This window comes from Nesoenas mayeri, assembly GCF_963082525.1.
Source record: "Nesoenas mayeri genome assembly, chromosome: 4".
NCBI classification, from domain to species: domain Eukaryota; kingdom Metazoa; phylum Chordata; class Aves; order Columbiformes; family Columbidae; genus Nesoenas; species Nesoenas mayeri.
Genome location: NC_137540.1, coordinates 72,083,199 through 72,104,018, shown reverse-complemented (window position 1 = coordinate 72,104,018; position 20,820 = coordinate 72,083,199). Strand labels below are relative to the sequence as shown.

Below are 20,820 nucleotides of genomic sequence, written 5' to 3'. Positions count from 1 at the left end.
ATTTGAACCACAAGGAATTAAGTTGCATCTTCAATTAAAACCACTAAATCATCTCAATAGAGCAGCCAACTGATTTTAATTAGCCCGGTGGAGTTTTAACCCACCACAAAAGGAAGCAGGTAAGCAAGAAGATAAAGGAGCATACCCAAAAAATGGGACAGCTTCAAGAACTTCGGTGAACTTCAGAAAATATGACAAGAGCTACTGAGAAACCCACCATCCTGATAATCCCAAGAGAGTATTACGGAGATCTTGACACTGGAGCAGAGGGCTGGCCACCTTTCAGCAACCTCTGCTTCCCGCTCAACCTCCAGTGCACAAAAAAGACCTTATTTGACCAAATTAATCAGCATTAGTCTTCTTATGTTTTCACTGGTGAGCTTCAATAAAGTGAATCTTTAAAAATCCCCTTGTTAGAATCTCACATCAGAGCATCGAGTTAAATACAAAGGTCCAGGGAGTGACTTACCACTGTCTTCCCCCCAAACTATTAAATAACAAAACATTGACCCTGGAAAACAGCAGAAATACAGAAGAAAAAATCAGGCATGAATACATTCTAAAAAAAAGAAAATAAACCCAAAAAGCGTAGCATTTATTAGGTTTACAGACTTCGCTCATCAACCTCTAAAGAAAGCACTAGCATCACCAAACCCAAGGAGCACCTCCTAGTGGGAGTATTAGTGGATCTACGTCCTCTTCTATTTGCTCAAGAAAATCAGCGTGGCAATTGATTCCCGCGACCAAAATGAACATCTACAATTTATCCCTCAAAAGTGCAAGTGATTTATCAACAGATGCCATTGTGAAGGCGGACCATTCCATAACACTTAATGAGAACTCAAACAGTAACACTGGCAATGCTTGTCTTGCAAACAAAACTACTTCCTAAGTTATAAAGTAGCAGCAGGCTTAAGGCTCAACACTAACTTAAAAAAAAATGAACCATTTTCCAGATCAGATTACTCAAAGTATTTATTCACAAGTACATAGGGTATTAAAGGGATGTGGATGTGTTTTCCAAAGAGACATTGTCATTAGCAATGTTAGAGGCTCTGATGACATTTGTCAAGTGCACATTTTTTAGGCAGCAAGAGAAAACTGCTAATACTAAACCTTTCTACCAGACCAAGGGAGGTTTCTTCCCCATCCTCAGGCAATGCTCAGTTCCAGCTCACACAGATGCATTCCCCAGGCTTTATAGAACAGGCAGGTACAGGACCAGGTGAGCGCTGCAAACACCCCAATCAAGGTCACATTTGTAAACCCATACTCAAATTTCAAGATACAAGGAAACCCCTCAGGGCACAACGGTCATTGGAGTTTCTGGCTGTTTTCTAAAATAGCTGGTGCCTCTAGAAGAGCTTCCATGGAGCAATCCCTGGTAGAAAACTTACTGCACGTCCACTGTCCTGAACAGTCACCTGCTGTAACACTGGTGGTATGATGAAATCCAGGCAGCTCATCAAGAAGCATTACCCACCCTAAAATTAACGTTGTGGAGAAGCCCACGGCTAGAACAACTTACTTTGACTAGCAGGCTCGTAAGACAACAGGCTGCGATATACTGACATTCACTGGTGAAGAATTGCACTTTTATACCGAGACACAGTAGTGCTGCTGTTTCTCTCATTGAAGGGCACTGTTTGGAGGATTTTTTGCTCTAGATTAAATCGGGCACCACCAGAAAACTGAGCAGATCTAGTAAGAAAGTTCCTACCTGTAGTCATAGGCTTTATCAAATGATTTACCGCTCAATACTGCTTTCAGTGTCTAGAGATAGGGTGTCAGGTTAATTTTAGTAAATCACACCAAGGTGAATAATGCAGCATCTGATCTCTGTGTCCTAAAGCCAATATCACCCATCTGATGCCTGACTGTATACAAAGCATATTAATGCAAATTCAGTGCAGTGGATATATGATCCTTCCTTTTGTGCATTATTTCAGGGCTTAGCTCTAGGAATTCTAAGTGTCAGCATCAAGGTACCTGCCTACCGCTCGCATTAGGAAGAGAAATTCCACAGGCATTTGCGTAACAAAACTAAGAACGGCTTTAAACAAATAACGAGACGAGTTTTCATAACAGCACCTTTATGGAACAAAAGGTTAGCGTTAGACAAGGGCCAGGTTACATGAGTTTTCAGTCTTCTCTATAACGAAAGCAATCTTGAGTTTAGTCCATCCTGATAAAATGTTGTAATGCTCATCTATAGGCACAGTGCTTGGGCTATTTCTAAAGTGAAAAAAAGGGCTTTGCATTACTGTGCTGGGAGTGGTTAACAAGCAAGATTCCTTATTACATTCTTTTCCACAGAATAATACTTCTCCATTACGTCCCAATGTCATGAGGATTTCAGAACACACAAGCAATGCAATCCTGGTTAAAATAAAGAGGAAATTAAGATAATGTAAGCTAAATACCAAATCAGTTTCATAGTTACAGGCAATTTTTAATATATATTCGCAATGGGAAATCAGATCGTTTTTGTAAATCAAAATTCCATCTCCCCACACAACAAACAGAATCCCGTGCCAGTAGAGGACCACACTGTGCATGGTTCACCAGCCTTGACAAGAAGGTCTGGACTTCAGGCATATCCCACTACGTGGACCAACAACCAACCCCTTCCAATCCAGTAGCTATGGTTTAATGGACGGAAACTTTGGCCTACAGTTCAAACAAACATACTTGCCAGCAACAAACAAGTAAGATGGGATTTTTTTAAAAGATAAAGTGAAGTGGGACATATATGTGCATAAAGTCAGTGCCTTGATCCTTAAAAATATCTCTATAAGCAACTTTACCTTAAAATGGGTAGTGCTTAAGTTATAAAAGATTCAGACCTTCAAGGCTGATTATTTTGTTTATGATGGTTGAAGAAACGGCTCTGCTTCAGAATTCAAAGGATAAATGGGATTTAGTAGTAATTTATTGATTTGCTGTGATTTACAATGAGGTGATCATGTCTGAACCAAGGAGACATCAAAACGGGTTTAGCCAGGAGGTTTTATGGCTTCCAAAGTCAAATTCAAAGACCAGCGTCAGTCATTTGGGCAACTGAAGATTAGCAGACAAAAGATAAGCGGAGGCCAGGTGCTGCGCTGATGTTTTGGAGACAGTATTCCAAAGTGGCTTCTCTTACAGCAATTTCCGTTTCTCAAACTCCTGCAAACAGCACACAGACATTACAGGTAGGGGGAAAAATAGAAAAGCCTTCTATTACTATTTTATTTTAAATTACTTTGTATTTATCTTAGCAAATCTGATTTTTGGAATAAAAAATTAAAATATAAAATGCATAATGTGAGTTAGAGGAAAGGAGGGTAAGTATTAGCCCACTTCACATTAACAAACTAGCTATGGAAAACCCACAATGCTCGACTGCAGTCAGTGCACTGCGCTCAGATTGCAATGCTGTCAAAGAACCACTTGCTCCCAGGCATCGCATAACAGGCTTGAAAATACACTAATTCTGCTTAGAACTGCAGCAGAATCCTCCCAGTTTATAAAGGATTCAAGCCAGGGAAGCAATGAAGTAAAGATTTTCATTTTAGTAAAGGAAAAAACACAACAGAAGAATCCCATAGCAGCCTGTGATGATGCAATACTATAGAGCTACCAAGGAAAAAAGCACCTGGAACATCTAATTATGCATTTCCTCTAGTTGTAAAGCAATGCCTTTTTTTGGATATGAATTAAGAAAAACGCAAATAATCTTACACCATACATAGGTTTTTCAGCTGTGTGCATTCAACCATAATTCTGAATTAGTACTTCAAATAGAGACACATATATGCCAAGGCTTGCTTTCCTCAAATAACACACTTTCAAATAATGTTTTCATATTTTAAATTAATTTGGGTTCTTTGCATCCAGAAAATATAATTCAACAAGCTGCTACGCTCGAAAGCAAAATGTAATCTCTTCTCTATTTTGCGATGTTTACTTTTTTATAAAAGCAACATTAGATAATATGTGCACATGGTTTCATGTAAGTAATAACTGCAGCTTGTTCAGTCAATAGAGTCCTTATGTTTAACCAAGCTCAGAGCAACAGAATACTTGGGTAAAAGGTGTACTCCCAACTTCTATTCCCTCAAAAGTTGCTTTTTGCTCTGGATAAGCAGGTATACCAATTTTTGAGCAACAAACCTTGTAGATGGTGCTACCCAGCTGAGCAGGAGACATGCTGACAACAACTCCAGCGTTCTGCAGAGCAGCGATCTTCTCCTTGGCTCCACCTTTTCCCCCAGCAATGATTGCTCCAGCGTGACCCATCCGCCTGCCTGGAGGAGCAGTCAGGCCAGCGATGAACGACACCACCGGCTTGGCATTTGGACCCTTGGAAGAAAAGACAAGAACACTGTGTTACGTGGGGGAGGGTGAGAGGAAAAGCAATTTTTTTTTTAATATCAACTAGCCAGGAAACTATATTAAACAGCTATAAACCTCACACAACAAAGAACCAAGAATCTGAAGAGTCTGGAATACTTGCTCTCCTGATAAGCACCATAAACCAGAAGCAATCAAACTTCAGAACACCTCTGTACGGAGCCATGTATATTACAAAAAACAGAACGTTCGCTACAAATATCATTATAGGACTAAAAATCTAAAGTTGACATTGCTCACCAGTTAGATTTAATGTGGATAAAGATCCTAATTTCAATTCTTTCTCTTTAATAAAAATATGATGGGGTTTTTTGTCAAGAGACATCACAGAATCGCTACAGAATTGTAATGAGTATGTGATGCTTCTGTCAATACAAGCCATGTATGACCAACTGGTTGGCAGCAGACCTATAAAGGGACAACCCTGTCCAGTCCCAGCACTGATTATGAAATGCTACTTTTAAAATCACAGAATGTCAGAGATTGGAAGGGACCTCAAAAGCTCATCCAGTCCAAGCCCCCTGCTGGAGCAGGAACATCCAGATGAGGTTACACAGGAAGGTGTCCAGGCGGGTTTGAATGTCTGCAGAGAAGGAGACTCCACAACCTCCCTGGGCAGCCTGGGCCAGGCTGTGTCACTCTCATTGAGAAGACGTTTCTTCTCAAATTTAAGTGGAACCTTTTGTGTTCCAGTTTGAACCCATTCCCTCTTGGCTGACCACTGGTTGTCACCAAGAAGAGCCTGGCTCCATCCTCATGACACTCACCCTTTATGTATTTGTAAACATTAATGAGGTCACCCCCCAGTCTCCTCTTGTCCAGCTCCAGAGCCCCAGCTCCCTCAGCCTTTCCTCACACGGGAGATGCTCCACTCCCTTCAGCATCTTTGTTGCCCTTTGCTGGACTCTCTCCAGCAGTTCCCTGTCCTGCTGGAACTGAGGGGCCACAACTGGACACAATATTCCAGGTGTGGTCTCCCCAGGGCAGAGCAGAGGGGAAGGAGAACCTCTCTGACCTACTAACCACCCCCCTTCTAATCCACCCCAGGTACCATTGGCCTTCCTGGCCACAAGGGCACAGTGCTGGCTCATGGTCATCCTGCTGTCCACCAGGACCCCAGGTCCCTTTCCCCTACGCTGCTCTCTAATAGGTCATTCCCCAACTTATACTGGAACCTGGGGTTGTTCCTGCCCAGATGCAAGACTCTACACTTGCCCTGAATTGAGTTTTCCTTGACATGGTAAAAGTTGGCTAACTACCAAGGCATCTGGAAGCAAGCTGTTTAAGACTTACAGAATTATTTTCTTTCAAGAATGCTGCTGCATCTTCTTCAGCATTTCCTCCGATTTCTCCAATCAGTATGATCCCCTCAGTATGAGGATCCTTCAGGAAGACATCAAGGCAGTCAATAAAATTAGTTCCATTGAAGGGATCGCCTCCAATCCCTGAAAAAAAATTAAAACCACACAAAAAAGACTAACTCAAGGTAATGATACTGCATTTACAACAAATGTTTCAAAGTCAATTTCAGCATTAAGAATATTTCCAAAGGCTCATATGAGGGGCAGCTTTGAAGGTTCTTCCCAAGTCAGTGTGCCAAATTTCTGCTCCAAATATTCCCCTCCCAAAATTTACAGAAAGTTCTGATATCTGAATAATCACCTTGCAAACCATGGGCAAAATATCATGCATTACAAAAAGGCTCTGTATAATTTTGCTCTAAGAAAACTGAGTTTACTGAACATACCCAACTACATGCCTAAGAATGCCCTGTCCCTTTATAATACTAATTTTATTGTGAAAATGTGTTTCCAGATTAACATATTTGCTGGCAGTTCTGCATTCAAAGCTATTTTTTAGGATTTTATTAATCTGATATGAAAATGATAACAGAGAAGGGTTACATTCTTCACAGCACACAGGGATCTTATTCTTCAACACAATTGCGATTCATCAATTTCTTGTAAAAAGAGATTACTTTATATTTCTTCTTGTAAATAAAAAGCAACAAGGTGCAACAGGCGGTTCCTGAGGAAACTTACCAATACAGAGAGACTGGCCAAGTCCAACCTGCGATGTCTGATGAACAGCTTCATATGTCAGGGTTCCAGATCTTGACACAATACCTTTAGGAAAGAAAAGGAGATAAGCTTGACACTAACACAGCTACCTAAGCGCATGACTAGAGGCAGCTGTTCTTATATTCATGAAAATCACCTTAATAAATTGAACATGAGATGCAAAGTTTTCCAGCTGTCCTCGCCAAAACATGAAAACTCTATATAATATTCTATCTGTACTGTTTCTTGCTTGGCATTTTTTGATACTTAATTGTCAACGGACTAAGCCTAGAAAGTCAGTATTACTGGCTGAGGTGCCATTCCTCACACTGCAGCCTTACCAGGAAAGAAAACTGAAAATGAAAGAGAAGAATATACTTCTTGTCTTGAATGCGAGTAGCTGATGCACCCAACTTGAAACAGAGTTGCAGCTCAACAGTTAACAAAAGAATTCTGTATTATCACATCTCTAGTATGGCCCGGCACAGATAGATCCTCCAGAACACAAATATGCTGTGCAAATGCAAGTTATCACTATTAAGATATTTGTTGCTGCAGCTCATTGCTCTGCAATACAGAGTTATCTACATACAGCATTTCCACTACAACATTACAAGAGATCACAACGCTAGTTTTAAATTCAGGATGAAAGATACTATAGAGCCTATATTAGGGGCAAAACATTAGCATGGTTTTTTTGTTCATTTTTCCAAGTCAAGATTTCTGATAATACTACAAGAGAGGAGATTTCCAGGAAAAACAGACATATTGCACCTATTTCAAGTCAACTAACAAGGAATATAGTAAGTATATTTCATTAACAGAGGAAAAAATACACCACTAGACTAACAACTTCAGTTTTATCAACCTCTTGCACTGTTGGACAGCACAGGTTACTGGCAAAAGTTGTGGGGTTTTTTGTTTGCTTGTTTGGTTGGGTTTTTGGGTTGGTTTTTTTTTTTGGAAAGTGCTTCTTCCTGTTTACTATAAAGATCAAATTACCTCACAGACGCTACAGATAAAGGTCCAAAGACTGTGGCTATTTTTATAGCTTGCATGCCAAGATTATCAAATGATTCTTGGACACCTCACAGTAATAGAAAGCTGAGGAGCATATTACCAAAGGTCATAGTCTTAAACAACACTGGGAGGATGGCAAAGTTACATTTTTATTCCCTGATCCTTGGGTAGCCATTGAAAACATTTCCAGCAATGGTGGGGCAACTGGACTCGGGATTCAAAATATTCTTTTGCACTTGATGTGCCTTGCATTCCAATTCTAATATCTTGTGACTACTAAACATTTCTTGTAGATGTTCAAAAAATCTTAACAGAGCTTTGATTCAGAAATGGTTAAGCAGCAGCAATAGTTTCTTGTGTTAGAGAAACTGCACCGAGTCCACATAGTTCAAGAGCATTGAGCAGATTTTGCCACAGTAAACACACTTTCCCTCAAAAGAAACAGTAATGTTACAAGGGTACTGTGTTCAAATTAAACTGGTTAACCCGCTGACAGATAACACCAGCATATGCTAACTACATTTTCAAAGCTCTGTTTAAGTACAAATGTGTATTTTGGAAGAATTTTCTCTATAGCTCCTGAATGGCATTATTTTTAAAATAATCTGGCTTTCTGACCTTAATTCCACCGTCTAAGAAGTGGGGTATATTTGCCACTTCCACTCACCATGCTGTAGCTGTCTAAACTATCGTTATAAACTTGCCTGTAATCTCTTTGCTATAATGCTGAGCTCACTGTAGGTGTAGGATCTAGTCCAGGAGCCAAGCTGCTGGAAGGAAGAGTGTTGGAATGCTTGGTGCTCTCAAATCCCAAGATAAATGGAGGTGTTAAGGAAACTAAGTCAATCACATTATCTAAGGAAATTTCCAATTGTTTTGCCTCTACCGTCAGTTTTCAGCGCCTGCTACTGACTCATTTTGGCCTTTGGGATTGATAATTGTGAAGTTCACTTATAAACGGAGGGAGAAAAAGCTGTTACACAGAGTGTCAACTGCCTTCAGGGCAGCATGTGACAAGCCTCACGAATAAGAACACCAGAGCACCAAACTTCAGGTTTAGATGATGCATAAATATTCAAAAACTCACCAATTCTTCCCTTCTTGTGAATGTGACCAGGCATGATACCAATTTTACATTCTCCAGGCTAAGGAAAGAGTGGGAGAAGTCAGATGGAACATTCAAACCATCACTAAGAATGGTTCAGCCTTGGAGTAAATCCAGCAGTCACTTACATTGATGACTCCAGGGCAGTTCGGGCCCACTAGTCGAGTCTTATCCTGCCGAACCAGTCTGTGTTTAACCCGAACCATATCCTGCTGGGGAATACCTTCAGTAATGCAAACAACTAAGGGCATTTCTGCATCGATTGCTTCATTGATCGCGGCAGCAGCAAACGGAGGAGGTACATATATAACAGTGGCAGAAGCACCAGTTTGTTCTTTGGCCTACAATTGACATAACAGAAAAGATACTGAGTGTTTAGCGGGACCAAAGAGGACGTTTGACAACTAATCATTTAAAATATGTCCCTTCACAGGCATAAATTTAGTAAATGGATACTTATTAATTTACTGTGATCAAAGCAAGTGTTAAATTGACTGAGGACGGGACACACACAGCGCAACTAGGGAACTGAGAACTAAGCACTGTCTGGAAAGGATCTGCATTTTGAACACCACCATAAATACACCTAGATAACAGTTTACTAAATATTCATCATGCACACCAGAATCAATCAGAAAACAGCTGCACACAAAGTGTATCCAGACTCTGAACTTCACACTGGAAGCCGAACTCATGTCTGACTACACTGAACTGTTTTACACTGACATCCATGGCTCAAACGTTTGCCTCCTCGGTGTGAGCAATGAAATAAGGAGCCCTTCAACAGCATTAAATTGTCTGCCCCCCAGACATTGCTGCAAATTACCTCCTTCACAGAATTAAACACAGGCAGACCCAGATGAGTTTTTCCTCCTTTTCCTGGAGAAATGCCCCCAACTAGATTGGTGCCATAGTCCAATGCCTGCTGGCTGTGAAAGGTGCCCTGTGAGAGAGAAAACAAGTTAAAAGGCATGTAATAGCAAATAAATGAACTAAAACATAAATTCAATGTTATCTGTAATTCTGAAGGCAATTTACAGCACTTATTCACAATGAGAAGTTTGCACTATGTACACACAAGCAGCTATTTTGAAGACTGCATCAACACATTTTAAATAGCTTCAGAATGCGCTATGCCTTTCCTTTTAAATCAGAGTACTGCACACTAAAGGATATTTTGTCTTGTATTGCTAATACACCTGCAGACATAGCAGCCACATTTTATTTTCCACATCAAGTCTGGCAGATGACAAACACTACAATGGAACAGCAGAAATTAGCATTCTCATCCATGATGGTAAGGTTTTTGTAGTTTGTAAACCTCCCTTTACAAAAAACAACCAGCAACTTTTCACTTGTATACAATAAAAAGGCTTAAAATCAAAAGAGATGACTTAAAACCAAGTTTTAAGCTTGTGCACAAGTGAAAAAAAAATCTGGTCTATTGAATTTAAGGAAAGAGGGAAAAAAAAAAGTCTATTTGATCCAAGGAAAGGAAACTACAGTGATGAAGGGACCTTCCTGATCATGAAGTCCAGCTTCCTATCAACACAGGCAAAGCCAGCGTACAAACCCTTTTATACATTATTATGGGTTTTGGCCAACTAACTTTCTGAGCTAAAAGGCTGACAGAAGAAAGAATTCATTTACATACCTGTTTGCCTGTAAAACCCTGACAGATAACCTTTGTATTTTTGCTAATATACAGATTTTTCCTTGATGCCGAGTAGGAGCAGTGTCGGACTCCATTCTGTTGCACTAGGGACAAAAAGAAGAGAGTACAAACCATTAATTCACTGCTTTGTTAGAATCTAAGTCAAAAAAGCCCTATCAAGTAAGCGTATGTATATTGATACTTAAATCAAAAGATTAGTTGATCGAGGTGTTCATGTTTTCAAAAGGCTGCTCTGGAAGTTGTAAGTACTTAGGACTTGTTATTCTAAGTAATTAAACACCTGTAGTTCACTCTGTCTATCATCGTGATTACTCAGTTTGCCAGGAATCAGGCTGGGTATTTCTCATACTGGGTACTTAATATCAGAACTGCAGTAACGATTAGCAGACAGAAACAACGTGTTGACCAGTATTATCATTTGCAAATGAACGTGTCTCTGTCTTCTAATAAATTCTGCAAAGTGACAAAGCAGAACTAAAATCCCAACATTCCAGAGGCTGTTACAACATAGGTACTATGTTGTATTAATACCAGATATTAAGACCATATTATTAATACCTTTTGTGAGCATAGCACGGCCCATACTAAACAACGAGACACTGAAGAGGTGGAGGGTCCCTCAGCCCAAGTGAAACCTAATGCCAAGAAAGACACACAGCAAGACCTTTTCCAATAGATGCCTCTCTATGGAGCACAGGCGTCCCTGCTTGATGCACTTGGGCTCGTGAGGCAATAGAGCTTTCCAGATACTCCACTAGAAACGTTTTCAATTTCGTGTTCACAACTCTGGTCCTGAAAAAACTGAACAACTAGAGAAAAATCAGCAGAACGCAATGCTGGTATCCAAAAGCCAAGGAGAATGACCGAGTCTCTGCTGAAGGGAAGGATATGTTGATATCAAATGATGAAAACGAAATGCACAGAGTATTATCATGCAAGAAAGCTTGAGAAGAGGATAAAGAGGTGTTTTGGTATAAAAAAGGATGTGCACATTGCCTACACTCATTGCCGTAAGCTTTTTCAAATATCAGAGTTCTGATACAACTGGAACCAATCTACTTCCTGCAAGTGTTTTATCTAAAATCCGTATCTTGTGTTTAAAGTGAACATGGGACGATACAATTCTAGTACAGAACGTGGCATCAGTATGTTACTATAGACCTCTTCAGTTCTATTAAAACTTATCCACTTAAGATTTGAGAAAATAAAAAGCGAAATCAAAATAAAAACAGGAGATCCTGAATCACAGTCCCTGGATTGTTCCACATACTTTCTCAGGCATGCCCGAACCAAAGAGATCTTTTTCCTTTTCATCTGCTGAGAAAGGAAGCAACAGCTATTGATAGGAAAAGGCTGAAAAAATTATATTCTTCAATATCAACTGTTAATGCACAAAATTTATTGAGATGCATTATTGACACTTTGTAATAACACAATTTCTATAAGGTAGTAAAATGTGCAGAAAATAAGATCCATGAATTTACACATTTCTTCCACAAAGAGCTACATAGTAGAAGTCTTCCACAGTGCTTTTGCCAACTAAATTTCAATGATGCACTACTTTAATGCTTTACTTCTATTCAAAAAAAAGTGAGAAGCAAAACCATGCCAGAAGAAGCCCACAGACAGTGTTATTGCTAATTCTAAGGTCCTTTCTCTGTTTTTAAAAAGCAGTGGCAGCAACACAGAATCACAGAACTTCAGCCACCTCCTGGCGCTCTCCAAGGAGCTGTGGCAGCACCTCGTCTTCTGACCAACACGAAGTCAAATTCATCTCTTTTTAAAAAAGAAATGTACAGTCTTCCACGCAGTAAACTTGTTACAAAAGTGATAAAAGGGCGTATCAGCTTACTGACCTGCAGGGATTTAACCTATATCACAAGTTTATCCACTAATACTGTTACAAAACTTGTTACACCAGGGAGAAATACAAGGCAGTAATGGCCAAAATACTGACACTAAGTTCTAATACATCAGGTTATGAGGCTGGCTGTGGAAAGATAGAGAAAAGTCTTGCTGTTCGTTGCCACAGCTACAGAAGTCAGTGCAGTATCGTCTTTGAGGATGATCCCCCATGAAGAAGCTGTTACCATCATGACCTACCAGCAGCAACGCCTCCCAGAGAATGTTTGGAAAGCCCTGCAAGGGGAAAGAATGAACAGGCAACACCAAACTAACTCAAATCCAAGTTTTACACCTATTGTCTGTGCTACAACACCAACAAATCCACCTGCAAAATGAGAGGGCTGCTTGCCAGGCACACAGCACTTCGTAATTTCAGCATTTTGTAAAAATAAAACCACAACCAACGGAACAACTCCTCACACCACGACTCTAACAAATAGTCACGTCTTTCTCTATACCAAAAAGGCAATTCTGCAGCTCCAGTTCAGCTGTCCGTTTGTCCCATCCCAACAGATGGGATGAGGGATGAGTTAACTCTAAACGCGACACGTGTCCTGGCTCAACAGATGAGACCAGGTGTGAGTTAAGTCTGGGTTAATTCTGCGTGGTTATGTGAAGTGAATGATAGACTATCATCTCCGGGGTCCAATTCAATTGTGAGTTTTACTAAAAGTACTTGTTGGAATATTGGTTACAGCAAATACAGCGAATAGTGACTTGGCAAAAGTATAACAGAACTTACCAACACATTAACAGCAAAAGTCCTACTACGAGCGGTGTATTGACAACCATCAGTAGCTATGAGATTTAACCAGAAATCAACAGAACTTAAAGATGGTATTATCCTTATATGTTCAAAAGGGAAAGAGTGGTAGAGAAGGAAAACTAAGGTATAAGGGAGAAAGAAAGATATATATATATATATATATATACACATACAGAAGGAGAAACAAAGAAATGGGGATATAGAAAAAGAGAGAAGGAAAGAGCAGAGAGAAAGGAAGAAAGAAAAGAGTGAGAGATTCAGTCTCTTATAGCCCCACAGTGTGGATGACAGGACTTGTATGATGATGTGTAGCCTCGGTGTTCCACTGCGAGGATGCTGGGGTCAGGAGCACAGCATCCTCCGGTGTCTGGTTCAGAGTGAGGGTCCTCAGGTTGCTGGTATTCTCTTGGTGAGGCCAAGCTGGTATTTCCTTTGGTGAGACTGGTAGGCCCCTCTGGTCAGGCCGAGCTGGTATTCCCCCCAACCATGCTGGTTTTGGTGGGCTTTTTATAGCTCCCAGAGTAAAGTCTGGGCAGGGGGGGAAAGTGGTGATTGCAAAAGAGGGACAAGTCCTGGGCCATGATAAAGGGTCTCAACTTTACCCCTTTGCTTGCCAAGCTGGATATCAGGAGATGGGGCTATGTGCCCTCCAGCCCTTCAACTCTGATCAGTCAGCCGGCCTGATCTGTGGCTCCTTAGCTCGTCTTTGATGTGTAGATCGCAGTTCCCCCTGCTCTGAATGTGTCTTCTTCTGGCTGAACTAGTCACAATGTTTTCAGCCATGATCCTTATCAATACTCAACACCATTCTGTATTTAAAAATATTTATACCCTTGCACAAAAATGTTTTTGAAAGCTTAGGTTTGACAATTCTCAGTTTCGAGAAGGCTATATAGATATATTTTTCAAGGATAAGAAGCTTTTGAGCATTTTCCAAGCTATCAATATTTATTTTTATTCGCTGATAACTACAAACCAGCTTAAATTCCAAGTTTTGTACAGATTTACTCATGAAACTGTATGTGCTTCTTACATGACTGAAGAGCCCTGGTCCAGAGAAAACGCAGCTGGTTCAAAGAAGCCGTAGGCTTGAGCTGTTTGCTGTCTTCAAAGAGAAGCAGCTTAACATGGGTACATGTCTGGGGAGAGATATATTTTGAAAAAAAATATATTAAAAAATTTTAAAATCACCTTGTACTTTCTGAGCTGGAGTAGTATGAGCTTTGGTGGGTTTCTAATATAATGCAGCTCTAAATTTCTCCCTATGGCCTTGTCTGAAGCAGAAAAGTTTGCCCCTGGTTACCAGCACAGCAGGAGCAGCAGAAGCATTGGTTGAGATGAGGTTCCACTACATGTGGCACAACCAGAAAGTCCTGGGTGCAAACAGCTGGCAGTTTAAATAGTTAAGACAGATAAGATGAGAAGGAAACAGGTGGAAAATCAAAATGGCACATCCAAGTTCACAGCAGGTAAGAGCCAGAAATAGAATCCAAGTCTCAATTTCCACCCAGGACCTTCATTCACCAGCAGCTACTGCTGCACAACTTCCAGCATGGTTCAGGCAATTGCTTTTACTAGAACAAATCAGGGTGGCTGAGTATAAATGTATATTCTCAAGAAGACAGGGCAAAACCAAAAAAAGCAACATGATTTGCTCTTCTGGTTACCAGGATTCAGCTGTGAACCAGTAAAAGCCAAACTTATTGGTGATGCTATTTTAATGCACACGTCTAAATTACAAGCCAAGTTACAAAGGTCCAGATGAAGCCCTAAAGCATAAGGACAAGTCTTATTAAACCCAAATCTTACTGAAAGCGCAGTGAACTGCTTTATTTTGTATGATCAGAGGTCGAACATAACATAATAGACCTTTTGAAAAGAGTATTAAAAACTGCATAATCTTTCCCAGGCAATCCCTTTCACTTCTGCCCTATCTCTGGCCTGTTTTGTGTATTTCGTGGTTAAAAAAAGTTATGCAAATAAAAAGATGCATTTATTTGGGGTTCCCAGTACTTTAGCATCTATGTAGCTAAAGAAACATACTGTGGCAAGATGCTATTTTGTCCATTGTATAGGACAACCAAGTAGTTATGAAGAGTACTCAAATACCAACACTCTGCTGTTGCAGGGTAGGCTTGAAAAGGAAGATCTAAATCGAGCAGAGGGGCACAAGCCTGTATATAAAACATCAGTTGTTTTACAGCCAAGAAACTTTACTAGAAACAAAGGGACAGAATTACCTCCAACACACATGCTGCTGGGAGTTATTCTTGCATTTCCATGGAACAAGGGCCCAGCTGAGCTCAGAACTCAACTGTAGTCTGAGTAACAAACTCAGTTACATTTACTTCTTAACAGAAAACTCACAATTTGGAGCCTTTAAGCTCACTTGGGTATTACAACTAAAAAGCTCGCCTGGAAAAACACACTTATTTCATTAAGTCCAAACACAAATTTACATGTTACAAAGAAAACTGACCCATTTGCAAGGTATTTTAAAGCACACATCAAATGTAAATACTGTTTGCACTGAGCTTTCAGGCACCTCTTGAGTAGCACCTCCCAGCACAAATCTCATTTAAAATGACTCAACCCAAGGTACATTTGCCCAGCTTATTTGGGTTGTGCAAGCCAGCTGACAGGACAGATACTAAGGGCTAAATCTCTTCCTCACTCAAACTTTAAAAAGCTGAAAAATTGTTATTTTCAGGACTTCTTGCAAGATTTCCTAGGCCCATGGAAAGAAATCCAATCAAAGTGCCTTCCTCTTACCCACATTTATCCCAGACAAAAAAAAGAGGAGTTTGGTAGTTAAGGTAGCAGCTGAGGACGCTCATAAAATCAGCACAATATAAAAGCAAGGTGAAAGAGCAGATTCCTCTCTAGGACCTGAGCAGACACCTATGTTGCCAGAACACTGACAAGTAATAGGTGAAATTCTTCCTCTATTACTCCTTGAAATAGCCAGAGAACTTGGAGATGAAGGAAGATACTCCTTTTTCTTTCTATTATCTGTGTAAGGAAAGAAGAAAGCCTCAGAAATCATATGGGTGACAATAAAAATGGGGAAAGCGGAGGCCAGTGCAGGGAAACTCAAGGAAACACTGAGCTACAAAAAGCACTACTTAAAACACTAAGTGTTTTTTCCACACACGCTCATTCCCCTCTCCCTTATTTTCCATCAGTTACAGATCTTCAGTTTATTTCTGAGAAATGCTTTCAATATAAGTCATAAAAACGCAAATTAAACACATACAATCTCCTTCCTCTGCCTACAAAGGCACAGCCTCAAGAGCACAAAACAGAAACAGCTCTGGATAGCTTCTTACATTATAGAGGAGTATATGCATTTTAAGTTTGTCAAAGACCGAAACCCTGCAATAAGTTTCCGAGTTTACTGACTAGAAGCTCAACATTACCATATACCACATGCAGCTTCCCATCCTAGTTCTTCATTAGGTTTTAGTCTTCGTTATCAAGCCACACATACATATTCACACACACAGAACTGGAGAATTTTCTCCCCAAATTCACCCTGAAAGATATCACTTACATTAGTAGAAGATGATCCTTATTGATAAAGAAGTTTTCATGCTATTGAGGGATTGCTCAAAATATTTTACTCCATTGTTTAAGAGGATTATGGGCTCAGAGGATTTCTAAGTGTCACTCCCCAGCCTCTCTTCTCTCCCTCTTCCCTTGCCAAATTCCTCTTATTTATGGAAACCCCAACCTATGAAGATGGCACAGGACTTAAGGAATTAAGTAAATTAACCAGGCTGTAAAGAACAGATGCAATGACTACGCTACACCCACTGAATTAAACCAGAACTAGGACTAATGGGCAAACGACATCCATAAAAATCTCAGTTATTTCAACACACCTCTCTTTCCTAATGAAAAAACACCACTCATAGTGATGGACATTATACTATGGGGAACCACAGAAGACATGATGGCATTTAAAGAAAAGCTTTCTCCTGAATTTAAGAGGCTGAAACAAAGTGAAGCATCTCATTGAATTTACAATATCGAAATTGCATTGAAAATTTAAAAGAAACAAGCAAATCTTCTCAGTCCAAATCAACTATTTCTTGTATGCCAACAAACCGTTTTTCCCCATGTAAACTCTACTAAGAACACGCCCAGATAAAGGTTTGCGAGCTTTCCTCCCTCCACACTGTTGACATGAAAACAACTACGTAATTCTTCAGTTTGGATTCTTATTTCTGCAGAAATTATTTTTTAAAGTTACTCACATTATTTATCATAATCTTTTCATCTAAGGGCTCTGCAAAGCCTTCTAACATGCTCACAACAGAACAGACTCTCTTCAAAGTGCGGTACACACTGATATCGGTCTTTCTTGACCTGCATCCATACACAAACAGTGTTCTGAGCTGATCTTTGAGCAAGCACTTACCATTCGTTGACATATTTCATCCCACGTTTTCACAACTGAACCTTAGGGATCCACACCCTGCGTGTTTGCTTCACCCAAAAAAACAGATATTGCATCGCTTGTGCAACAGAACACACTAGAAACTCATGGTTTCTAATCACCACTAAGAGAAGCAGATGTTAATTATTTGTTATGAAAACAAGCAAAGTCCAAATTTAAGGTTTTAGCTGTCTTACCATTTTATAAAGAGCATCAAATCAAGCAAAGAAATTGCAATAAAGAACTATTTTGTCTTGCAGGATTTTTCTTTAAATGACTTCATGAACTGTTTAGAACAGAACATTTCTTGAGCCATTTACACCACTTCTTCTCCACACACCAAAATGATCTTAATCACTCTTCACTGAATCTCTTATTGCTCTTTGTAAAGTGATCAATGTGGGTTTTTAACATGTAAAACTGCACCCAAGAGTAGCTTTGCTGGGAGTACAAATTAACCTGAAGTGGAGGTGCTACCGTCCCATCTGTTCCTCTCCATCAGAACCAATTCTCATTGGGCTCTGGAGGGACACTTCAAAGAGCTGAACTGGCATAAATTTCACAGTACAGAAAAAATACAGAGTCTTCTACTCCTGGTTATGGAACATGAGGTAAGAATGGATACCTGGGGGGATGGTAGGTGTGCCACAGGAACAACTCAGACGAGCTTAAAATGTTGTGGGGTCACATTATTACATCCTGACCTGCAAGTTACCACCACACTGAGACTAAAAATTCAGTGAAATGAAGTACGTTTAAGTTTGTCCATTCATCCTCAGCGGCAAGAAGAAAGACTAATGGACCAATTCCCCAGTTTAGGTCCCAAGAAACTGCTGTTATGCCTGGGCATACCCATACTGATCTCAGCAAAAGATGCAGCATTAACTGCGTAAAAAAAACACACTGAAAAGTAAAAAAGAGGCACTTTATTTTTTTTTAATGGTCTTCAGAACAGTACATATAAAGAGTTTCAAGTTGAAGTATTAGTCTCAGACTGCTTGTGTTCACCATAATTAAAGGCTAATATTATTCTTGACAACAAAAACAACTTTAGCAACTCGTGTTGAAATCACAGGACAATTTAGGGGCCTCAAGAGGTCTCTAGTCCAAACCACCATAAAGTGACGAAATACAACTCTATCAGCTTCTTCCAGGTCTTGTCCAGTTTTGAGTATTTCCAGTGATACAATGAAGAGAACAACTTTTCTGGGTCTGACCACAAAATCCCAGACTGGCTGGGGTAGGAAAGGACCTCTGGAGATCATCCAGTCCAACCCACCTGCTAAAGCAGGTTCACCAGAGCAGATCACACAGGAAGGTGTCCAGGTGGGTTTGAATGTCTCCAGAGGAGACTCCACAATCTCTCTGGGCAGCCTGTTCCAGGGCTCTGGCACCTCAAAGTAAAGAACTTTTTCCTCATATTCAGATGGAACCTCCTGCACTTCAGTCTGTGCCCATTGCCCCTCAGCCTGTTATTGGGCACCACTGAAAGGAGTCTGGTCCATCCTCTTGACACCCACCTTGAGATATTTCTAAATATTGATGAGATCCCCTCTCAACCTCTCCCCTCCAGGAAATTTCTTAATCTTCTTTAACTTTTAAAAATAGTTTTTCTTGCAGCCACATGCGCCCTGTACCACTGTGCACCTCCTAAAGGAGCTTCCATCTTCCCTGCGATACCTGTATTCCTAATTATTAGACTGCATTTTAAGAAATTATAGAACTCATAGTTTAGGAGAACATTAAGGTAGCAACCTTTAAAGATTAACCAACCTTGTAACCATAGAATCTTTGTACTTAGTAATCATACCCGATTCTTAAAACTGACATAGATTTACGACATATTCTTTTAAAACAGATAACTGAGAAGTAACTGAGAAACATGCGAATGTTACTTAGCATTACGTAAACAGATAGCTTGTGTTAGAATAGGCGTGGAATATGTTCATGGTTGTCAAGAACTGTAATGAATATGTGATGGTTCTGTCAATACAAGCCATGTATGACCAAGTGGTTGGCGGCAGACCTATGGAGGGACAACCCTGTCCAGCCCCAGCACTGATTATGAAATGCTACTTTTAAAATCACAGAATGTCAGGGATTGGAAGGGACCTCGAAAGCTCATCCAGTGCAATCCTCCCATGGAGCAGGAACACCCAGATGAGGTTACACAGGAAGGTGTCCAGGTGGGTTTGAATGTCTGCAGAGAAGAAGACTCCACAAGCCCCCTGGGTAGCCTGTTCCAGGCTCTGTCACCCTCACTGAGAAGAAGTTTGTTCTCAAATTTAAGTGGAACCTCTTGTGTTCCAGTTTGAACCCACTGCCCCTTGTCCTATCATTGGTTGTGACTGAGAAGAGCCTGGCTCCATCCTCCTGACACTCACCTTTTACATATTTGTAAACATTAATGAGGTCACCCCTCAGTCTCCTCTTGTCCAGCTCCAGAGCCCCAGCTCCCTCAGCCTTTCCTCACACGGGAGATGCTCCACTCCCTTCAGCATCTTGGTGGCTGCGCTGGACTCTCTCCAGCAGTTCCCTGTCCTGCTGGAACTGAGGGGCCACAACTGGACACAATATTCCAGGTGTGGTCTCCCCAGGGCAGAGCAGAGGGGCAGGAGAACCTCTCTGACCTACTGACCACCCCCTTCTAATACACCCCAGGATGCCATTGGCCTTCCCGGCCACAAGGGCCCAGTGCTGGCTCAGAATCTCAGAACGGGGTGTTAACAGTCTGTCACTCGGCCGTTTTTACGGTACCACCTCACGCTGTGGAAGTGGAGTCACCGATACCGGAAAACAGCACCGGGCCTCAGCCCCGCCAGCAGGCCGAGGCCGGGCGGAGCGGTTTGCTCGCGTCCCCCAGAGGCCTGGCAATACCCCGGGGTACAGCTGCCCCGTCCCCGGGTGACCTTGCCCCGCCGCAGGCCCGTGGCGGGCGCAGGCTGGGCCCCGGCACAGCGGCCTCCCCAGGCCCCGCGGCCTAGAGCGGGGAGTGCAGGCCACGGCGGAGCGCGGTTGCCAGGCAGCGGGGAGAGGGCCCCGCAGCGCCCGCGGCCCGGCGCGGGGGTGGTGCCGGCGGCCCGGTACTCACGGCGGAGGAAGCGGCCCAGCGGGTGGGCGGCGGCGCGGCTGCAGCCGGACATCGTCCTCTTCGGCAATGACACCGGCCCGGCGGATCGCGGCGGGCGGGCGGCCCTGCGCGGCGCCTGAGCACTACTCAACCCGGCGCGGCTGCGGGCAGCCCCGCGAGCCGATTGGTTCAATCCCGAGGGCCCCCCCCAAGGGTAGCCTATTAAAGATGAGATGGTGGGGCGGGGCGGAAGAGGCCCCGCGGGGCATTGTGGGTGCTGTAGTCCTGAGGGACCGCGCCGTGATAGTGCTGATGTCTATCCTCAGAAAAAGGTTCTTCAGTTCCTCACCCAGAGGTGCTGGACACTGAACAGGCTCCCCAGG

General features: G+C 41.6%; 1 protein-coding gene across 1 annotated transcript; it reads right to left on the bottom strand.

Annotated features, from left to right (window-relative positions):
- Positions 1–1,050: 1,050 nt before the first annotated feature.
- On the bottom strand, positions 1,051–20,574 carry SUCLG1 (succinate-CoA ligase GDP/ADP-forming subunit alpha). The gene is made up of 9 exons (XM_080344196.1): positions 20,459–20,574; positions 10,235–10,338; positions 9,407–9,523; positions 8,709–8,921; positions 8,563–8,620; positions 6,438–6,521; positions 5,689–5,840; positions 4,156–4,344; positions 1,051–3,168 (listed from the first exon to the last, which is right to left on the bottom strand). Exons 1-9 carry the CDS (start codon positions 20,508–20,510, stop codon positions 3,142–3,144), a joined length of 996 nt encoding a protein of 331 aa, XP_080200322.1. The 5' UTR covers positions 20,511–20,574; the 3' UTR covers positions 1,051–3,141.
- Positions 20,575–20,820: the final 246 nt, after the last annotated feature.

What these genes read in the sequence shown, in the direction of transcription:
- SUCLG1 (XM_080344196.1), bottom strand. Translation starts at nt 20,510, where the DNA reads ATGTCCGGCTGCAGCCGCGCCGCCGCCCACCCGCTGGGCCGCTTCCTC. An exon ending in TCACAAGAAGGGAAGAATTG is followed by an intron (nt 6,522 to 8,562) that starts GTGAGTTTTTGA and finishes TCTTTCCTAAAG; the next exon opens with GTATTGTGTCAAGATCTGGA. An exon ending in TCTTGAAAGAAAATAATTCT is followed by an intron (nt 4,345 to 5,688) that starts GTAAGTCTTAAA and finishes TTTTCTTCCAAG; the next exon opens with GGTCCAAATGCCAAGCCGGT.